At 42.9% G+C, this 23,449-nt stretch overlaps 1 protein-coding gene across 6 annotated transcripts in view; it reads left to right on the top strand.

Annotated features, from left to right (window-relative positions):
• The window catches only part of FAM151B (family with sequence similarity 151 member B), a 69,893-nt gene that overhangs the window by 10,922 nt on the left and 35,522 nt on the right, over nucleotides 1-23,449 (top strand). For 3 of the 6 annotated variants that reach the window (XM_065550143.1, XM_008167493.4, XM_065550145.1), the window contains exons 4-6: nucleotides 6,237-6,454; nucleotides 14,015-14,150; nucleotides 18,813-18,895. In XM_065550143.1, the coding sequence (XP_065406215.1) occupies nucleotides 6,237-6,454; nucleotides 14,015-14,150; nucleotides 18,813-18,895 (437 nt within the window). Of the gene's footprint in view, nucleotides 1-6,236; nucleotides 6,455-9,172; nucleotides 9,780-14,014; nucleotides 14,151-18,812; nucleotides 19,109-21,365; nucleotides 22,307-23,449 lie in introns of those variants that run through there. The other 3 variants (XM_024104529.3, XM_005288193.5, XM_065550144.1) reach the window with 3 other exon arrangements.

Consider the following 23,449-nt stretch of genomic DNA (forward strand, 5'->3'; position numbering starts at 1 on the left):
TCCCATATCCCAGGCCTCCTGACCTGGTCCCCAAGCAGGGCGCTGTGAGGAACACAACCTCTTCTCTTTCCGATCTGCAGCTGAGGCTGCTCTGGCCCGGGAGCAGCTGCTCTCTGTTCTGGTACCACAGCAGCCTCTGATGGGCAAAAGGCATAACTGCAGCACCTCTCTGGCAGAATGTATTTTCTGTGGAGGAAAAAAAAATTATGTGCATGGCATGAATTCTGCGCATGTGCTGTGGCGCAGAATTCCCCCAAGAGTACTAAAGGAAACAGCTAAGGCAAAGCTAAGGGAAAAGCAGGGTGGATTTTGATCCAGGAGATCACGTGTAGTCCAGATTTTCACCTAGATTAATTGAAGAAAGTATCGAATGGCAAAAACCACTCATCATAAACTGCATAGATTTTTAAGAAAGCATTTGACAGTTTCTATTGTGATTAACTCTGGAACATCTTGTCAGAAATTATGGCCTGCAGCAGAGCTAATCTCCAGGCAGCCTTATCAGTATATGTGGCCTGCACCAGATTGCCTGATTGGAGCAACAAAAGAATCTGTTGGACTCTCGAGGGAGTCACGCCCTTCCTTTGATAAAAGACAGAGAGAGCATGGCAAATGTCTCTCCCTTTTATCATGTCCTTTCTTCCCTGTTGGCTTTGCCCCCCTACCCCCCTTCAGCGTCAGGTGAGCATTACCTCATCGCAGTTCCAAACTGACCAGAGGAAGGGGGGTACTCCCTTGAGAGTCCAACAGATTCTTTTGTTGCTGCCTAAGCCAGTGTCCTTGGTTCCTGTGAGGCTGGGCTGGGTTTGTCCCATGCATTCCCCAATGAGGCGTGAACTGCCTTTCTGTTAGAGAGTTTTTGCATGGGCTTGCTTTAAGCCATGAGGATACATTTTCAGCCTCATAACTATATACATGAAATTATAACCTTACTATAACATCACTATAACAGCCATGCTCAGTGCATCATGAACCTTCCGAAGACAGTCAACATGACAAACTTTGCATTGGATACCACACAATCATTTTATAAAGATGAACATGAGGGTGTAGGGTGTTCCCCTGAGGTACAGAGCCTCACACCTGCTTTTAAGCCAGCAGGAGTTTGCTGGCTGCTCAGTGCTCATGCACATCACTGTACCTGCTCCTGTGTTACCTTGTTCCTGCTGCCCCAGCATTGCCTCTGTCCTTCCGCTGTCTTGAACCCTTCCTTGCCTGCTATTCTGCTAGCTCCAGTTCCTGACTTCCGCCTTGACCTGTGGCTTTGGCTTCTGATTACCAACTCCAGATTGACCCTTGGCTCTGGCCTCCAGTTTGACCCTTGTCTCCAGCTTCCAACTATAGCTCTGACTCTAGTACTTGGTTCCTGATGCCCGCTCTGACCACTAGGCTAGACTGCCCTGGTCCTGGTTGGCTGATGCATCTTGAAGTGTTGTTGTTAATTTTTTTGGCATATCACATCAACATGGCTTTATAGCAAGGGGCAACAAGCACAGTTAAAATAAACACTGGCTTGAGCAAATGTGTCAACATAGAAAGTGATGTCATTCTTTCACCTCTCCTGTTTGGTATTCCTATTAATTTCATTATGAGGAAAAGGGTAGATGGATAGAACACAGGCATTGCATGGTTCAACAAAAGTACATTAGAAGATATAGAGCTGACAACTCTTCTAAGTGTCAGCTCAACTAACATGCAAGCAAAGGCGAAAACCCATCCAGCACTGGAAAAAAATGGGAGTAATAATCAGTAGAGCTGGCTGGAAATTTTCCATTGGAATAATTTTCTGATGGAAAATTCCAGACACTTGTGCCTTAATATGCATTCACAGTAGCTGTTTTTACAATCTATGTGGCGATTCTACCCCCACATTTTGAAGGCCATGATCAAATGTGCAATAGAAATGCAAAACTTGAAGGACAGTTGTAAATTGCTGTTTATATCTTTTTGTCCTTAATAATAGAACTATATCTTGACATTTACAGATTTTATGTTTTTATGAATATACAGAATACATGGGTAGGCTAAAGTCTTTTATTGTTATAGACTCTGTAGGTGTCAGCCAGAAACGGAGAAGGAAGGGGAAAGTGTAGTAGTTCTTAAATAAATAAATATATATATATGTATATATATATAGTTATAGTTATAGTTATAACTCATTTTCAATTCACTCTTCTTTTTCCAAGCCAAAACAAGTTTTCAGTCAAATGCAATGTTTTACAAAAAGGTTTTAAAATAATGTTGCAGTATAAAAACATTTTAAAAATACAATCACGCAATACAAGCACAGTCAGGACAGTAACATGAGAGAAGCTGCTCTTTTGGACAGTAGCTCTTTGGAAAAAGTACTCCTGGGGGAATTCTGCACCAAAAAAATAAAAATTCTGCCCACAATATTTTAAAATTCTGCATATTTTTGTCAAAAAAATGTGATATAATCCAGCTGGTTTCAATTATCGTGGTAATTTAAACTACAATACAGTGGATGGAGAATGGGAGTGGGGAGCATCGGAGGAAATCCCCAAACCCCCTCTGTCTAATAGTAATATAGCTAGTATTAGAGGGGTAGCCGTGTTAGTCTGGTTATTTGGTGACAATATATACCTCCAGACCAGTGGCACCGCTATGGGCACCCGCATGGCCCCACAATATGCCAACATTTTTATGGCTGACCTGGAACAACGCTTCCTCAGCTCTCGTCCACTCATGCCCCTTCTCTACCTACGCTATATTGATGACATCTTCATCATCTGGACCCATGGGAAGGAGGCCCTGGAAGAATTCCACCATGCTTTCAACAGCTTCCACCCCACCATCAACCTCAGCCTGGACCAATCTACACGGGAGGTCCACTTCCTGGACACCACCGTACAAATAAGCGATGGCTACATTAACACTACCCTATACCGAAAACCCACCGACCGCTACGCCTACCTTCATGCCTCCAGCTTCCACCCCGGTCACACCACACGATCCATCGTCTACAGCCAAGCACTGAGGTACAATCGCATCTGCTCCAACCCCTCAGACAGAGACCAACACCTACAAGATCTTCACCAAGCATTCTCAAAACTACGATACCCACACCAGGAAATAAAGAAACAAATCAACAGAGCCAGACGTGTACCCAGAAGCCTCCTGCTACAAGACAGGCCCAGAAGAGAAACCAACAGAACTCCACTGGCCATCACCTACAGTCCTCAGCTTAAACCTCTCCAACGCATCATCAGTGATCTACAACCCATCCTGGACAATGATCCCTCACTTTCACAGACCTTGGGAGGCAGGCCAGTCCTCGCCCACAGACAACCTGCCAACCTTAAGCATATTCTCACCAGCAACCACGCACCGCACCATAACAACTCTAACTCAGGAACCAACCCATGCAACAAACCTCGATGCCAACTCTGCCCACATATCTACACCAGCAACACCATCACTGGACCTAACCAGATCAGCTACAACATCACCGGCTCATTCACCTGCACGTCCACCAATGTTATATATGCCATCATATGCCAGCAATGCCCCTCTGCTATGTACATTGGCCAAACTGGACAGTCACTACGCAAGAGGATAAATGGACACAAGTCAGATATCAGGAATGCAATATACATAGGAGAACACTTCAACCTCCCTGGCCACACAATAGCAGATGTAAAGGTAGCCATCTTACAGCAAAAAAACTTCAGGACCAGACTCCAAAGAGAAACTGCTGAGCTCCAGTTCATTTGCAAATTTGACACCATCAGATCAGGATTAAACAAAGACTGTGAATGGCTATCCAACTACAGAAACAGTTTCTCCTCCCTTGGTGTTCACACCTCAACTGCTAGCAGAGCACCTCACCCTCCCTGATTGAACTAACCTCGTTATCTCCACACTGATATATACCTGCCTCTGGAGATTTCCATTACTTGCATCTGAAGAAGTGAGGTTCTTACCCACGAAAGCTTATGCTCCCAGTACTTCTGTTAGTCTCAAAGGTGCCACAGGACCCTCTGTTGCTTTTTATAGCTAGTATTGACACTTTACTTCTAATTATTAGTCAACAAATATATGCAGTCACATGCTTAAGTGTTACATCATAGGCAAGGGAAGAACAAGTGAAGGCTGGGGACTCAAATTCAGAATTTATACTGGCTCCTGACCATCTCCAGGAAGGTCAGTAGCAAACAGTTCACGGAGCACAGTTCTAATCACTATAGCACTATAAGCATTTATAAGGCCATACTGTTCTTTACAGTAAGGCTACTTTATACCACTCTGGCAATGTAAAGGAGTCTTAAAATTTCTCACCTGTTTTATACTCCTGGAGGATTCACTAAAAACAATGGGAACAATTCACTAAGCAGGCAGGCTGCTACATTCTCTTCTGCCTGAGGGAACAGAGCCTGCCCCAGACCTACCTCTTCAGAAATACCCCAAAGTCCTGCCCCTCCATGCCAAGAGTGCTGCAATAGCGAGTGAGAGGGACACTGTGTGTGTCTGTCTGTCTGTCTCTCTCTCTCTCTCACATGACTACCCAGCCCCCCCCCCACCCCGCTGGTGATTTACATTTCTACCGGCTGCTCTGGGTGCCCAAACAAACCTGTCTACACTGCCAGAGAGTGGGCGCATGACCGCTTTTGCAGCTTCCCTTTGCTTCTCCATCAGAAGTCATTTTTCTGCGGGTAAGCAAAGAAATCGGCAGGGGCCATGAATTCTGCACATGCGCAGTGATGCAGAATTCCCCCAGGAGTAATAAAGCTGTTCCAGTATTAGAGATCTGTACAGTGTGTGTATATATACAGAAAACTTTTGAGTATTACTCCTGTTGGTTCTCTTTTTAATCCGCTCCATCAGCATGATTGACCATATAATCCCACTTTTTATGCTGGCTTTGGACACTGGCATTGTGGTGGCACAATGGGGTGCTGGACCATGAGTAGGCCTCCTGGCACTACGATAATACAAATAATATCAGTTTGGGTCTTATGTGCCGCTTAATTCCAAGAGCTTGGAATATTAAGGTAAGAACAGGAAGAGGCAGGCAGAAGCTCCACCTATGAAGTGTTTCTAGGGAGAAAAAAATTCTTTCCTTTTGTCTTGGGAAATCTGCAAGCTTTTAAAGTATGTTCTGAGATGCCTGGTATTTATCTTTTGGATTCAGTAGCTTGTAGCAGTATTAGTTCAGGGACATTTGGAGCCCCTGCACAGCAAAGCAAATAGATCCTTCAGATGCAGTACCCAAGATTGCCTGTGACATTTCTCATCCATCTGTCTTAAATATGCCAAGTGGGGAAAGGAAGAGAGTAGGTATACATGTTTGCGAGTTAGACAGAGAAATAGTAGGTGGAGGTATCCTATTAAATAGGAGAAGGTGGGAATCTCAACCAGGGCACAATGAAAAGAAAAGGAAGACATCTTGATTTATCAGGCAACTCACCCCAGAGCTCTCAGTGAGCATGAAGCATGCCATACTCCATACCATGCAACAGTGAGGCATAAACTTTACCCACATGAGCTTTGTAATCTGGATAGGATTGGGATGGGGCCTCATAAACAGGGGGTCCCCAGCAGCTGATTAACAGCATTGCCTGAACCAGGGCCGGCTTTAGCAAGTGCGGAGCCCGATTCCTGGGACTTGTACTCACCGGGCGGCGCTCCCAGTCTTTGGCGGCACTTCGGATTGCCGGCCAGGGGAGGGGGGTTGCGGGGCTGTGGGGCTGCCGCGCTCTGGCCGGAGCTCCAGCTGGGAGAGCAGGGCTGTGGGGCTTGCGGCGCTCCGGCCAGGGTCGCGGGGCCATGGGGCAGCCATGCTCCGGCCGGGGTTGCGGGGCCACGGGGCTGCTGTGTTCCGGCCGGAGCTCCAGCCGCAAGAGCAGGGCCGCGGGGCTTGCCGCGCTCCTGCAGGGGCCGCGGGGCTGTCGCGCTCTGGCTGGAGCTCCAGCCGCAACAGTGGGGGGACCGCAGGGCTTGCCGCGCTCCGGCCGGCACTCTGGCCAGGGGAGCGGGGCCACGGAAGATGTAAATTAAAAAAAATAAATAAATTAAAAAAAATTAAAAAGGCGCCTAAGGCGTGGGGCCCAATTCCGGGGAATCAGGCGAATCGGCTTAAAGCCGGCCCTGGCCTGAACTAGCCCCAGCTTGTAGAAACAGTTTCAATAGAGTGTGTGTTTGTGTGTGTATTGTATTTTTTCTCATCATATCACTAGGAATCTGTTGTCTTGCTGATAGTGTGTTTATCTTTACAGTCTAGCAGCGGTGAAGCCCTCTATGATGCTTCTTGAAGGCATAAAGTTGCATCTGAGGCGACCTGTTTGGATTAATGCAGACATTCTCCCTGGACCTAATGGAAGTAACACTGTTGTGGATGCAAAAAGATTTCTAGACACTGTAACTTCATTCTGCCCGGATGTGACCTTATCGTTGGGCTGGACAACTGGGTGGCAGCCTCAACAATGCAATAAAGGTAAAGATGGAAGATTTACACACTGCAAGGCTTGAAGTTGCCTCCACATTTGCCTGAATAACATAGATGCAATTTCTTTTGCATACATCTGTCAGTTTTTAAAAACTGTAATTAGTATAAATAAAATAGACTAAAAGACAATAATTTTATTAAATTTGTCATTTTGCAACCTAGTATAGAATTGGGAAATAGGGTTTATGAACATGTATAGATCCACTATATTTCTGTTACTGAAGTTAACTGTACACCTCTACCCCGATATAACGCTGTCCTTGGGAGGCAAAAAATCTTACTGCGTTATAGGTGAAACCGCGTTATATTGAACTTGCTTTGATCCGCTGGAGTGTGCAGCCCCGCCCCCCGGAGCGCTGCTTTACCGCGTTATATCCGAATTCATGTTATATCGGGCCGCGTTATATCGGGATAGAGGTGTATTTATTTTTTTAACCTGTTCCCTAGGGTATCAAGGCTTTTCTAGTGCTGCTGTCAGTCCTTCCAGCTGTCAATATTTCAGTCCCATCTTGGGCAAAACTTCCACTTAATTACTGCAAGATCAGCCCTTAGTATGAATGTTCTATTAAATTAATCCTTGTTCAGACTTCTGTAATAATTAGGAACAATGAGATGGTTCAAGACAGTTTGTTCGTTCAAACAAGATCCTTAAAATGTCTTACTGTATTTTTTTTAAATTGTGAAGCTGAATTCTTTGCAAGGGTTTTGTAAATTAGGCCGTGTTCACTTCTGCATGCTGATTATCCATGAATTTTTAAAAAGTGAAATTTTAAAAAGTGAAAACGAATTTGACTATCTAAGGAAGTGTAATATGGGTTTAAATATTTAATTATAGTTCACTTCATTTTATGCATACTGGTGTTACTCAGGCCTGGTCTACACTACGAGTTTAGGTCGACTTTAGCAGCGTTAAATCGAATTAAGCCTGGACACGTTCACACGACGAAGCCCTTTCTTTCGACTTAAAGGGCCGTTTAAACCGGTTTCTTTACTCCACCTCCGACGAGGGGATTAGTGATAAAATCGGCCTTAGCGGGTCGGAATTGGGGTAGTGTGCACGGAATTCGACGTTATTGGCCTCCAGGAGCTATCCCACAGTGCTTCATTGTGACCGCTCTGGACAGCACTCTCAACTCAGATGCACTGACCAGGTAGACAGGAAAAGCCCCGCGAACGTTTGAATTTCATTTCCTGTTTGCCCAGCGTGGAGAGCACAGGTGACCACGCAGAGCTCATCAGCACAGGTAACCGTGATGGAGTCCCAGGATCGCAAAAGAGCTCCATCATGGACCAAACGGGAGGTACGGGATCTGCTCGCCATATGGGGAGATGAATCAGTGCTAGCTGAACTCCGTAGCAGTAAAAGAAATGGCAAAATATTAGAAAAGGTCTCCAAGGCCATGAAGGCCATAACAGGGACGCACAACTGTGCCGCGTGAAAATTAAGGAGCTACGGCAAGCCTACCACAAAGCCAGAGAAGCAAACGGAAGGTCCGGGGCAGAGCCGCAAACTTGCCGCTTCTACGCGGAGCTGCATGCCATTCTAGGGGGTGCAGTCACCACTACCCCAACCGTGTGCTATGACTCCCTCACTGGAGAAACCACAGGGAAGAGGGTTCGGGGTACGAGGAAGATGAGGATGGAGGTAATGTAGATAGCTCACAGCAGCAAGGAAGCAGGGAAATTGGTTTCCGCAACAGCCAGGATATGTTTGTCACGCTGGACCTGGAACCAGTAACCCCCAAACTCACCCAAGACCCTGAGGGCACACAGGGGACCTCTGGTGAGTGTACCTTTGTAAATATTACACATGGTTTAAAAGCAAGCGTGTTTAATGATTAATGATTAATTTGCCCTGGCAATCGCGGCCAGTACAGCTACTGGAAAAGTCTGTTAACGTGTATGGGGATGGAGCGGAAATCCTCCAGGGATATCTCCAGAAAGCTCTCCTTCATGTACTCCCAAAGCCTTTGCAAAAGGTTTCTAGGGAGGGCTGCCTTATCCCGTCCACCATGGTAGGACACTTTACCACGCCAGGCCAGTAGCACATAGTCTGGAATCATTGCATAACAAAGCATTGTAGCGTATGGTCCCGGTGTTTGCTGGCATGCAGACAACATCCATTCCTTATCGCTCTTTGTTATCCTCAGGAGAGTGATATCATTCACGGTCACCTGGTTGAAATGGGGCGATTTTATTAAGGGGACATTCAGAGGTGCCCGTTCCTGCTCTGCTGAACAGAAATGTTCCCCGCTGTTAGCCACGTGGTGGGGGGAGGGGTGAAGTGATCATCCCAGAGAATTGGGTGTGGGAGGGGAGGGGGGTTAGTTGGGTTTGTGTTGCATGTTAACTGCAGCCCCTCCTTTTACATTGCAAACTCATTTTAAATGGCCAACCCAATTCATGCTTGATATGGGAAATGAGGGCGCTGCTGTTTGAAACCATTCCCACATGTTAAGAAGGTTAAAAAAGCCAAAAGACTGTGGCTTACCATGGCTGCCTGCAAGCCGAAATCTGTTGCCTGGCACTGCGTGAGTGATATCTCACACCAAACCGGCAGGCCCTCACTATAAGAGGAAAAATGCGACCTTGTAACGAAAGTACATGTGCTGTGTAATGTGAACAGCAAAATTTAACGTGAAAGAGTGTACCCATTGTTCTCTAAAATGTGTCTTTTTTAACCACCTCTCCCTTCTCCTCCACCAGCTGCAAATGTTTCTCCTTCACAGAGGCTAGAAAGAGAAAACAGAGGACGCGGGACGATATGTTCACGGAGCTCCAGATGTCCTCCCACGCTGATAGAGCACAGCAGAATGCGTGGAGGCAGTCAATGTCAGACTACAGAAAAGCACAATATGAACGAGAGGAGAGGTGGCGGGCTGAATCGCGGGATGAACAGAGCAAGTTGCGGGCTGAAGATGATAGGTGGCGTCAGCTTGCAGACAGAAGGCAAGAGTCGATGCTCTGGCTGCTGGAGCATCAAATTGGTATGCTCCAGCGTATGGTTGAGCTGCAGGAAAGGCAGCAGGAGCAGAGACCGCCGCTACAGCCCCTGTGTAACCAACAGCCCTCCTCCCCAAGTTCCATAGCCTCCTCACCCAGACGCCCAAGAACACGGTGGGGGGCCTCCGGCCACCCAGTCACTCCACCCCAGATGATTGCCCGAGCATCAGAAGGCTGGCCTTCAGTAAGAGTTAAAGTTTTAAAATGCAGTGTGTCCTTTTCCTTCCCTCCTCCCCCACCCATCCCGGGCTACCTTGGCAATTATCCCCCTAGTTGTGTGATGAATTAATAAAGAATGTATGAATGTGAAGTAACAATGACTTTATTGCCTCTGCAAGCGGTGCTCGAAGTGGGGAGGGGAGGGTGGGGTGGTTGGTTTACAGGGAAGTAGAGTGAACCGGGTGGGGGGTGGGGTGGAGGGTTCATCAAGGAGAAACAAACAGAAGTTTCACACCTTAGCCTGGCCAGTCACAAAACTCGTTTTCAAAGCTTCTCTGATGCGCACCGCGCCCTGCTGTGCTCCTCTAACCGCCCTGGTGTCTGGCTGCGCGTAATCAGCGGCCAGGCGATTTGCCTCAACCTCCCACCCCAACATAAATGTCTCCCCCTTACTCTCACAGATATTGTGGAGCGCACAGCAAGCAGCAATAACAATGGGGATATTCTTTTCGCTGAGGTCTGAGCGAGTCAGTAAGCTGCGCCAGCGCGCTTTTAAACATCCAAATGCACATTCCACCACCATTCGGCACTTGCTCAGCCTGTAGTTGAACAGGTCCTGACTCCTGTCCAGGCTGCCTGTGTACAGCTTCATGAGCCATGGCATTAAGGGGTAGGCTGGGTCCCCAAGGATAACGATAGGCATTTCAACATCCCCAACGGTTACTTTCTGGTCCGGGAAGAAAGTCCCTTCCTCCAGCTTTCGAAACAGAGCAGAGTGCCTGAAGTCGCGAGCATCATGTACCTTTCCCGGCCATCCCACGTTGATGTTGGTGAAACGTCCCTTGTGATCCACCAGGGCTTGCAGCAGCATTGAAAAGTACCCCTTGCGGTTTATGTACTCGGTGGCTTAGTGCTCTGGTGCCAAGATAGGGATATGGGTTCCGTCTATGGCCCCACCACAGTTTGGGAATCCCATTGCAGCAAAGCCATCCACTATGGCCTGCACGTTTCCCAGAGTCACTACCCTTGATATCACCAGGTCTTTGATTGCCCTGGCAACTTGAAACACAGCAGCCCCCCCAGTAGATTTGCCCACTCCAAATTGATTCCCGACTGACTGGTAGCTGTCTGGCGTTGCAAGCTTCCACAGGGTTATCGCCACTCGCTTCTCAACTGTGAGGGCTGCTCTCATCCTGGTATTCTGGTGCTTCAGGGCAGGGGAAAGCAAGTCACAAAGTTCAATGAAAGTGCCCTTACACATGCGAAAGTTTTGCAGCCACTGGGAATCGTCCCACACCTGCAGCACGATGCGGTCCCACCAGTCTGTGCTTGTTTCCCGGGCCCAGAATCGGCGTTCCATGGCATGAACCTGCCCCAGTAACACCATGATTTCCACATTGCTGGGGCCTGTGCCTTGTGAGAGGTCTATGTCCATGTCAATTTCCTCATCACTCTCATCGCCGCGCTGCAATCGCCTCCTCGCCTGGTCCGGGTTTCGCTTTGGCATGTCCTGGCTCTGCGTATACTCCAGCACAATGCGCGTGGTGTTCATAGTGCTCATAATTGCCGCGGTGATCTGAGCGTGCTCCATGATCCCAGTGCTAGCTATGGCGCCTGGTCTGATAAAAGGCGCGAAACTAGTATCTGACGGAGGGAGGGACGAGTGACGACATGGCGTACAGGTACAGGGAATTAAAATCAACAAAGGTGGCTGTGCATCACGGAGAAACACAAACAACTGTCAAACAGAATGGCCCCCCCCCCCCAAAGATTAAACTCAAAACCCTGGGTTTAGCAGGCTGTTGATTTCACGGAGGGAGGGGAAGCAAATGAATACAGAACAAATCTATTTTTTACATCTTAAGCTGGCAGCCGACGGTGCAGCATGACTGATAGCCACTGCAGTACGACGATGACAGATACCAGTTGTAAAATACCATCTTCTACCAAAAGGCAAGGGGCTGCTGCTGTGTAGCAATGCAGCCCCCCATCTGCCAGCATCCAGATCGCCCTCGGCCTCTTCTGGGTGCTTAGCAGAAAATACTGGGCGATTGGCAGGAAATAGCATACTATGACTGATAGCCATCATCATCGAGACAGTTGCATGTCTGCCCAGGTGCCCATGATTGACAGCCACTGCAGTACGATGACGATGGATACCAATCTTAATATATCATCTTCTACCAAAAGGCAAGGGGCTGGTGCAATGCAGCTCTACGGCTGTCAGTCATGTTGCACCGTCTACCGCCAAAAGGCAGTTAGCTGCTGCCGCTGTGTAGCAATGCAGTACCACGTCTGCTGGCACCCAGATGACATATGGTGACGGTGAGCTGATCTGAGCGGGCTCCATGCTTGCCGTGGTATATTGTCTGCACAGGTAAAAAGGCGCGAATCTATTGTCTGCCGGTGCTCTGACGGAGGGGGAGGGGCCTGACGACATGTACCCAGAACCCCCCGCGACACTGTTTTGCATCATTCAGGCATTGGGATCTCAACCCAGAATTCCACTGGGCGGCGGAGACTGCGGGAACTGTGGGATAGCTACCCGTAGTGCAATGCTCCAGAAGTCGACGCTAGCCTCGGTACTGTGGACGCGGTCCGCCGACTATAGCACTTAGAGCATTTTATGTGGGGACACACACAGTCGGCTGTTTACAACCGATTTCTATAAAACCGGCTTCTATAAATTCGACCTAATTTCGTAGTGTAGACATACCCTCAGACAGGAGCTTTTGTTTCATTCTTACCTCACTTTATAATATAAAAAAGCAGCTGATCTTCTATGATTGCAACAGTTACATTTTCACATCAAAGCTGAGAATCGGAAATGGAAGGCTTATGATATGTGCACTTGTAAAAAAAACAGCAAAAACAATACTTAGCAGCCAAAGGCACTCATTCTGACACTTGCTAGTTTAAAACTTCACACAGGTACAGGCGGTTGGTACAACATAACTAGTACTGGACACACAGATTCTAACTAATTGTTTCTGCTTTTGAGAGATTTTTCATGTAACTTTGTTTTCAGAAGAGGCTGGCATAGTATGTAAGTAAGAGGAATGTTAGAGTAAGATAAGGTGACAGTTAACTATGTATTGCCCTTGCTGGCAGCCTAGGTGTGTTTTTGTCTTCCTGTAATCAGGTTGTAACACTGTTGTGTTGTTTTTAGGCAGGAGCAGCTAATCATGTTTCGGTGACAGGGCTGTCTGGTCCTTCTTTCTCCTACCTCTCTGTGCAATACAACATCCCAGAGTGCATTGCCCCAAGTGGTGGTGTTGGTACTCTGTGGATAAAGTTGCCTGGGCATTTAATTCCTGGCTGGGGCACTATGTGATATCAGCTTGATTTTTTTCCCCCAGAGTGCTTTCATACACACAGAGGAAAACTGTGTGATAGGTGTGAATGTACAAATACATTTGATGCTTGACTGTTGTGCAAAATGTGACTGTATGGACACAGTGTAACTGCACTTATTGTAACTGGATATTTGGGGTGGTTATTACCTGCTTATTAAATCACAGTTCTACGTAAAGACTGGGCCTACCTTAATCTTTTCCCCAAAAGTTTGCACTTCTCTAACACTGGTGCAACTTCACCAATGGGAGCACTGGTGTAGACAAGATGCTGCTGGCCACTAGTGGTTTTTATCACTGTGATGTTATAGGTGGCACAGATAGCAAGGCCTGTGGTTAAGGTTACCTGACACTTTCCATTAAATTAAAGAACAAATAAAATTTTTTTACTAGCTTCGAAGCTTGCAAAAATAGATGTTAAAAGCAAGCAATTTTTAAACTGTGTTAAATTGCTTGCTTTTAAACATATTTTCTCCAAGCCCTAACTAAAATATTTTAGCCACCTCATTTCTGTATAACTTAAAATGATGTCGGTTCTTTCTTTTATTCTTTCTGAAATAATTTTAGAATTACCTTTTTTTTCTTATTCTTTCAAAGATTTTTTTATTTTAAAGGGTCACTGTCATGTTAAAAATCATGTCTCCATTGAAGTCAATGGCAGAATTCCCAGTTACTTCAGTGGGGCCAGGATTTCCTCAACTAATATTTATTTGACAATATTACAAATAACATTTAAATAACTGAAACACAGAATTTACAAATATAATTTATTTTTCACTATTTATGCTGATATTTACTTCTGGCATTTTTCTGAACTTGGACAGTGAAAATGAGTAGTCAGTTTCATTTTTGTTCATAGTCTTTTTTTTGTTCAATTTCATTTTTAGAAATAGTAGATTTTCACAAAATCCACATGTCGACAGTATGGAATAGCAGTATATCTTTTCTAACTATTTTATAAATCATGATACCTTTATATTCTGATAGAATGTGGAGAGTTTCTTAATACTGCATCAAATGATCTTTCCAATAGGATACAGTTGGGCAATGGTGAAAGAGATGGCTCAGATATGTGATGGACTTACTCAGCCTGTAACATTCCCTGTTAGAGCAGCTTTGGTACAACAGTCAACATCTGAGTTGCTTTGGTTATTACAGAAGTCAAACAGGTAAGTTTGAGGACTTCTTGTTTAGTCATTTGCATGATAAAGGCAGATACTAGTCAGATGTTACACATTTATTATATACACACATTACAAACCATATTAAAAAGCATTTTTTTCAAAATACCATATTCAGTTTTAAAATTTATTTTGTCATATATTAATTTGCATTCAAGATAGCTACTACATTATCAATAAAAGAGCAAAATGAAATGATTTTTTTAAATGGGAATTTTCCCATTTAAAAAAAAAATGGACTAAAGATATTCGGTCTGCCATAATAAAGTGAGGCAATTTATGTGTGCAGAAAGTATTCTACTAACCTTATTTTTCAAATTATTTCATAACTGAATCTGCAAAGGCTTGAAACTAAGACACATTGCACTAAGTTCATCACAAATGTAGTCAAATAGACTCAATAGTTTAATCTCATAATTTGGAATCAATTCAAACCAATTTAAACGGTTGCATTTTTTATATACTTTGTATTAGATTCAGTGTTTACATTTTATGAAATGAATACAATACATTACATGTATTTCATGAAACCCTGGAAGGAGTTCCATTCGATAGCCCTTGTCATTCAATCGAGTTGATATCAGATATATTCCAACTGATTTATTTTATAATTATATAGTAAAAATAAGCGTGGTGTGTATTTCACAAAATATTTGCACTATAAAAACAAAAAAATACCATGTTTCAATGCACCTAATACAAGTACTGTAGTGCAGTCTCTTTATTATGAAAGTTGAACTTACAAATGTAGAATTATGTACAAAAAATAACTGAATTCAAAAATAAAACAATGTAAAGCTTTAGCGCCTACAAGTCCACTCAGTCCTATTTCTTGTTCAGTCAATCACTCAGACAGGCAAGTTAGTTTACATTTTCAGGAGATAATGCTGCCCAATTCTTGTTCACAATGTCACCTGAAAGTGAGAACAAATGTTCTCATGGCACTGTTGTAGCCGGCATCACAAGATATGTACGTGCTAGATGTACTAACAATTCATATGCCCCTTCATGCTTCAACCACCATTCCAGAGGATATGCGTCCATGCTGATGACAGGTTCTGCTCGATAACAATCCAAAGCAGTGCGGATGTTCATTTTCATCATCTGAGTCAGATGCCACCAGCAGAAGGTTGGTTTTCTGTTTTTGGTGGTTTGGGTACTGTAGTTTCCACATCAGAATGTTGCTCTTTTAAGACTTCTGAAAGCTGATCCACACCTCATCCCTCTCAGATTTTAGAAGACACTTCAGATTCTTAAATCTTGGGTTGAGTGCAGTAGCTATCTTTAGAAATCTCACATTGGTATCTTCTTTGCATTTTGTCAAATCTGCAGCAAAAATGTTCTTAAAACGAACATGTGCTGAGTCATCATCCGAGACTACTATAACATGAAATATATGGCAGAATGCCAGTAAAAATCAAGCTGGAGACATACAAGTCTCCCACAAGGAGTTCAGTCACAAATGTAATTAACACATTTTTTTAACTAGCATCATCAGCGTGCCCTCTGGAATGGTGGCTGAAGCATGAAGGGGCATACGAATGTTTAGCATAAATACCTTGCAATGCTGGCTACAAATGTCCCATGTGAATGCCTGTTCTCACTTTCTGGTGACATTGTAAATAATAAGAGGGCAGTATTGTATCCTCTAGATGTAAACAAACTTGTTTGTCTTAGCGATTGGTTTAACAAGAAGTAAGACTGAGTGGACCTGTAGGCGCTAAAGTTTTGCATTGTTTTGTTTTTGAGTGCAGTTATGTAACAAAAACATCTATAAGTTGCACTTTCAGAAGTGGGGGGGGGAGAGGGAGGCTAATGTCAGGGTGTCTCCTCCACTCTGCTCCTGCCCCCCACTTATCCCATCTCCATAGAGCAGAGAGGGACACGACAGGGCTCAGGACAGAGGAAGCTTGCTGGCAGCAGCTGCTGTCTCAACTTGCTGATTTACTTAAAAAAGCAACATACTTAGAGTGGGGTCAGCGTACTTAAAGGGGCAATGCACATCTCTCTCTCTCTCTCTCTCACATAGAGTGTGTGTTTCTGTCTGCCATGCTGTCTTCCCTCCTTCCATTTGTGCTACCTTGTAGAGCATGAGGCTACATTAAGAACAATGTGTTAACCCTTGAGGGCTCAGCCGAGTGCTAGTTCATCATTTAGCAGTAAGGCATTCCCTGGGAAATATCCCACCCTCTTCCACCCTCTGACTTCACCACCTCAACCAAGCTTCACAATCATCATTGATGTGTACAGTATTAAATTGTTTGTTTAAAACTTATAGTGTGTGTGTGTATGTATGTGTATATGTGTGTGTACACACACACACACACACACACACACACACAAAGTCTTTTGTCTGGTGAAAAAAATTTCCCTGGAACCTAACCTTCCCTATTTACATTAATTCTTATGGAGAAATTGGATTTGCTTAACATCGTTTTGCTTAAAGTCGCATTTTTTAGGAACATAATTACAACGTTAAGTGAAGAGTTACTGTACTTGTATTGAAAAATACTGTTTCTTTTGTTATCATTTTTACAGTGCAAATATTTGTAATAAAAATATAAAGTGAGCAGTGTACACTTTGTAGGCTGCGTTGTAATTGAAATAAATATATTTGAAAATGTAGAAAAACATCCAAAAATATTTTATAAATTTCAACTGGTATTCTATTGTTTAACAGTGCAATTAAAACTACAATTAATCATGATTAATTTTTTTGAGTTAATCGTGTGAGTTAACTGTGATTAATTGACAGCCCTAGTAACAACCTATTACCATTACCAGTTACTCTGTTAGCTTATGTAGTAGAGGTTTGTGCTGTGGATGTAAAGGTTCCAAGCCTGCCCATGACCCATTCAGGGGTCAATATGGTTGTTCTTAATAGAATTTGTTTTTTCAGGTTGCTTTTTATTATATACAAAAGAACTATATTAAAAGAACAGTAAACATGCAAAATAAAGCACTCAAAATTAGGAAATGCCAGTATTAAGGTGGAATCTTAAGTCATTCTCCTTGTGCATGAGCATTATGATATAGTTCAGGGGTTGGCAACCTTTCAGAAGTGATGTGCCGAGTCTTCATTTATTCACTCTAATTTAAGGTTCCACGTGCCAGTAATAAATTTTAATGTTTTTAGAAGGTCTCTTTCTATAAGTCTATAATCTGTAACTAAACTGTTGTATGTAAAGTAAATAAGGCTTTTAAAATGTTTTAGAAGCTTCATTTAAAATTAAATTAAAATGCAGAGCCCCCTCGGACTGGTGGCCAGGACCCGGGCAGTGTGAGTGCCACTGAAAATCAGCTTGAGTGCCGCCTTCAGCACGCGTGCCATAGGTTGCCTACCCCTGATATAGTCTTTAATTACATGATCACATATTACTTTTTCCTGTAGGACCTTTTTATTCAGTGGACACGATGGATGGTGCTCACTGAATGGGTAGCTGTTCAATATTTTTTTTACCCTCACCATTCAGTGTGTGGCTAGGGCCTTCACTGAATACAGAATTGTTAACTTCCTCCTGGCTGTTCTTATAGCACTTACCATAGTATGAGTAGTTCACAAACTTTAAAAAATTTATCTTTACTACACCCTTGTGAAGTAAGATGGTGGTGTTATCCCCATTTACAGAGGAGGATCTGAAACTCAGAGGTCAAGGGCAAAATTGTCAAGTGTCAACTAATTTGGGGTGTCCAATTTGAGAAACCTAGGACCTGATTTTTTTTTTTAAGAGTACTTAGCATTTTATAAAAACAACAAGGAGTCTGGTGGCACCTTAAAGACTAACAGATTTATTTGGGCATAAGCTTTCGTGAGTAAAAACCTCACTTCTTCGGATGCATAGGTATGCATCCGAAGAAGTGAGGTTTTTACTCACGAAAGCTTATGCCCAAATAAATCTGTTAGTCTTTAAGCTTATGCCCAAATAAATCTGTTAGTCTTTAAGGTGCCACCAGACTCCTTGTTGTTTTTGTAGATACAGACTAACACGGCTACCCCCTGATACTTAGCATTTTGCAGTACTTTATATTTTAGTGCATAGCTCCAATTGACTTCAGTTGTTCCAATGAGTATTCAGCACTATGGCAAATACGGCCCCAGATATCTCAAGATGAACATCCAGAAACTGCAGGAACACAATCAGTGACCACCTATGAAGCGTTTGGTTTAAGTGAATTGTTTAGCATTGGAGAGGGATAGAATGGTGAGAACAAAAAGAAATATTGAATAGATACCATTGAGCATCATCTATCTTATGATCCGGTGGGAAAAAATAGTACACCTCTACCCCGATATAACATGAATTCGGATATAAGGCGGTAAAGCAGCGCTCTGGCGGATCAAAGCAAGTTCGATATAACGCGGTAAGATTTTTTGGCTCCCAAGAGGTGTATGTGATCATGTAATTAAATACTGTATCATAATACACAGGCACAAGGATGCTGAATTAATAGTGCCCAGGCAACCTTAATTCTGTTATTTCCTAACTTTTGATTGCTTGACTTTCCAACCTTAACATCCTTTAGTTTTGTATATGTAGTTGTATCTGAAATTAAGATACCAGAGTCCTAATTATTTTAGAAGCCTTTCTATGTGTCTCATGCGTTGTACTAAGATAAAAATATGGATTTTTAATAACTCTGTTAATACAGGTACAGCCTGACTGTTTGGACAGGAAGGCACGATGAGTACTCTATAGAAGACCTGCTCTACCTCAGAGAGAACTTGGATAAAAGTAGGGTTTATTATGATATTTTGGAACCACAAAACTCTGAATTCAGAAAGGCCATAGGAATAGAAGTATGAATATAAAGGAAATAGACACTGACACTATAAATAGTAAATGAAACTATGAATTCACACTACTGTGGCTCTTTTGGGTAATACTGATTGCTAATTTGGCTCATGAACAACTGAGGTCTGAGTATCGCTGGTATAGGTATACATGGCCCTCCCTCAGCTCAGAGGACTGGACTAGATGCGCTCTCAAGGTTCCTTCCTGATCTACATTTCTGTGATTTCTTCTACACACTCATCTCCACTAGTTTCCTGTGAAGCAGTGGGTTTATTTTAAGGGCTCATCTACACAAATGTACACCATAATAACTAAATCTATTGTAATTTACTTCTTTTGTTATTTCAGTGCAAGTCTGCATGTGGACACTCTTATTTTGGAATAAGAGCACTGAAATAGGACACTTATTCCTACGTTCACATGTTACTCCAAAATTTGGACCTGAGGCACCCAATAATGGCCTGCCTATAACTGTAAACAAATTGTCAATTTAGCCTGTGTTAATGGGTAACAGGAGGTGGCCTGCCCTAGAGGAATTGCCCAGGTTTTACCAGGGAGTTTGTCTTTGCCCCTCAGAGGTCTGCCCAGGACAGACTAGTTCTGTCAAACCATGAGAGGACCCGGATACAGGCTTCCGCTCAAAGGATTGACGCTAAAGCAGTAATTCTTCAAAAACAAAGTAACATTTATGTAAAGGAAATATTCAGTTACAATACATTTAATAATCAAGAAAGAATGCATTGTGAAACATAACCCAGAACATAGTACAGTTGCATTGCATTTAGAAATCATATAGGGAGGCGACACGACAGACTACATAAACTATATAGCTGATACAATGTTGCACAATACAATACACATAGACCCTTTATGCATATGTATAAAGCCTTAATGCAATGCTACAATATAATACCAAACTTATTACAATGTAACATACAGAACTCTCTTACATATGTATAAAACTGCATTACAATATTACACATTAAAGGACATTACTAAATAACATTCTATGAGTTCTGATCAGGCAATCATAGAATGGTGGGGTAAAATCCATTCAGACACAGACATTCAGTTTTATTTACAATCAGTCCCATGCATTCCTTATCATTAAGAAGGAATTATACTTACTTTCTTTCTAAAATCCCTCTGCACCGTCTATGGTCCTTCTGTGCTCGGTCAAGGATTTCAGTGATATTCAGTCTGCTGCTGTCTTCTCCTCCGCTCTCCTGCTCACCCACACACCTACCCTGAAGCCTGTCATCTCTCTGCCTTGTATACTATTTTTGATCTTTTCTGATTGGTTGCTCTCTCTCAATACTAGTAATTAGCATAGTTCCTCTTTATGGGGTGATAACTATTCAGCCAATCAGCTTTACCTGTCATTTGAGCCAGACCTGGCTGAGAACCTCCTTCTTACCTGACTGACCCATCCCTTAATCTCACCCTGCTGAACTTAATTTCACCCCAGTTACCTGTCTGCTATTGGTCAATTCAGCCTGAGTCCTCCATTTTAATTTTTCTAATGTAAAATCGTTGCAGCCGCCATTTTGGAAACCTGCTCTAACCTATCACTATTTATTACTTATCAAAAAGCCTTAAATCTTTAGCTAACTACATTTTTTTATTCATGTTTAGGCATTATGATATTGTCACCACTTTTGTTATGCTAATTGGGGGAGGTGAATTTTACAGTGTTTTTTCTCTTCTTTGCATATTGACAGCTGCACGGCTGACACCTCTCCATGGTGCTGCTAATTTTTTTACACAGCATAGAGCAACTAAAAGCCTCTTGTATCAGTCCCCTCCTTGGTGGGTGATATACTTATTTATCAACCCACCACTTGTTTAAATAGTGAGTTCAGTGGATGTTTGGTCTTGTCCAGTATGGGCTCAAGGCTCTCCTGTCAGACCGAGCAGATACCTCTTCTTACTGGCACAATTCCTCACCATCCTTGATTCTCACTAGGGTCACACTTTCCTGTGTGCCATTATAGTTTCTTTTAAGGCTTGTGGACTATACATGCTTTAGCTGCTTAAAATTTTGTTTGACCCAGCACACCAGGATAATAAGTATAAATGCCATCATAATCTGAAATGCTAATACTATCACAACAGGCTGTAAAATTGTATTAAAGAATCCTGTTGCTCTAGGAGACCATCCCAAGAACACTTTCCACCTGTTATTTTTGGTATCACTTTTTATACACTCTATAGTGTGCTCAGTTTTCTTAGAGAGTGGTGAAGAGTAATCATAGCCTTTTGTGCATTTTCCTGAGCCCTTTGTTGTTGTCTTTGTAAGTCAGGATGATCCATTAATTGCTTAACTAAACTTATATTTATTTCCAAGGTATTGGATCAACCTTTTTATATATCTGATACTGATCCCTAATTTCCTCATTACCAATTTCAGGTAGCATGAATTTGAAATTCCAACCAATCATCGAGGTGATATTACAACAACATTTGTTTTCATAACGGTTATGAGTTACATTGAATACATGATTAACTTAAACAATTTACAACATCTTCTAACACATACACATTTATTTCCAATATATATAACGAAGGATCCATTAAATGGGAAAAGATCTAGCTGATAATGGCATTTTCCCAGTTAGTCACTTACAATCCAGCCATATGATGTATGTTTATCACTATTACAAATATATCCAATTCCACATTCTTCCATACAGGCCTCAAGTTCCACAGTTTTCCATGTACGGTTTTGCCTTGTGGCCTATAGTGTTTGTTCTATTGGTTGCATTATACTATTATTAATATTTAACTCTAGCATTACAATAGGAGATATCCATTCTATTTGGGCATTGGACATTATGACTGTATGTAGTAATTTGATTCATTTGAGGATTATATGTGAAATTTATCATTTTCCACCAGGAATATATCTTTTATTCCACCCTAGTGGCATATTTCCACATTATACTTCTTATTTTTAAAGGTAAAATTCCTCTCATCCCATCTCTTATTATGTCTTTCACCACATCATTAGTCCAAGTCTGTGCTTGTATGCAAGCCAGTGCCATGGATACATTGCTTTGTAATACCTCTACGATATGTAGTATGGCTAAATAATCAGCCTTTTGTAATTTTTCTGAGCCAGGGAATAAACTCGCTATTAGGTGATGGCGAGTGCTTATGTAGATGTTTTGACAAAGCTCCCAAGTGTTGTCCTACTGCATTTAATTTATTAGCCAATACTTCTGCATCTATGCTATTCAACACTCCGAGTTCTGTACCTGCTCTTCCTAAAGCTGTATCTATTAAGCTTCTTTTTTTCTATTAGTGGTGGCTTTTAATAAAAGTTGGATTTCTGTCCATTTTTTCCATCCCACAAACAGATTCAGTGTATTTAATACATTGTGGCTATATGGATGAAATGTTCATAGAGGCTAAATCTATTATTACCTTTTTCAGGAAATAAGTGGGGTCTATTATTAATTGTGTTTTAACATCCTCTCTTACTATATAAGGACCAATGTTAATTGGTTTAGGTTTGGATATCCATAGAATAGTAAAAGTATAATTGATCTGAGGGCCAGTAATTCTCCATGTTCCATTTCCACGTCTTTTTGTTTTAATTACACTACCTTCATCCCAATAGACAAATAAAACTTGGCTTGTACCATTTCCCTTACATTCTCTACCCCCTATTATTTTTCTATACCAGAGATTGGCAACCTGCAGCCCGCAGCCCGCCAAGGTAAGCACCCTGGCAGGCCAGGCTGCTTTCCTTACCTGCCGCGTCCGCAGGTTCGGCCGATCGCGGCTCCCACTGGCCACGGTTTGCCGCTCCAGGCCAATGGGGGCTGCAGGAAGCGGCACGGGCTGAGGGATGTGCTGGCCGCCACTTCCCACCGCCCCCATTGGCCTCGGACAGCAAACCACGGCCAGTGGGAGCTGCGATCAGCCGAACCTGTGGACGCGGCAGGTAAACAAAGTGGCCTGGCCCTGGCAGGCCGTAGGCAAAGATTGCCGATCCCTGGTCTATACCAAGGTGCTTGCAGACTCAATTGATTCCTAAATACTACTTTTGCTCGTGTTTCACATTGAGTGCTTACTCTACTGACTCCTCCTTGGGGATCAATGACATTAAATAAAGTATCCTTCATTTTAGCATTGTTGTGAGCCTATTTTAATAATAATTCTTTATCTTTTGTCCATTTGGGGGCATACCATGCTATGAAAGCACATGAAGGGCTTTTCCCTAAAATTTGTGCACAGTTATTTATTCCAGTGTAATTTCATACACAAATCCCTCCTCCTATGTACCATAGCATAGATTTACCTTTCCCTTGGCCATCATTTATAATTGTCTTATTTTGCTGTGTCAATGACATATCGATTATATGTGCCCATGTTTCTCCCTTGTTTACCCAAATCCATTGACATTTTTGTCCACTTAATATTACAGAAATTTGGATAATTTTCCCTTTATCCCATGGAGTAGGTGGGTTTATCCATTGAGTATGACCC

Source organism: Chrysemys picta, chromosome 6 (genome assembly GCF_011386835.1).
Source record: "Chrysemys picta bellii isolate R12L10 chromosome 6, ASM1138683v2, whole genome shotgun sequence".
In the NCBI taxonomy this organism is placed as follows: Eukaryota; Metazoa; Chordata; order Testudines; family Emydidae; genus Chrysemys; species Chrysemys picta.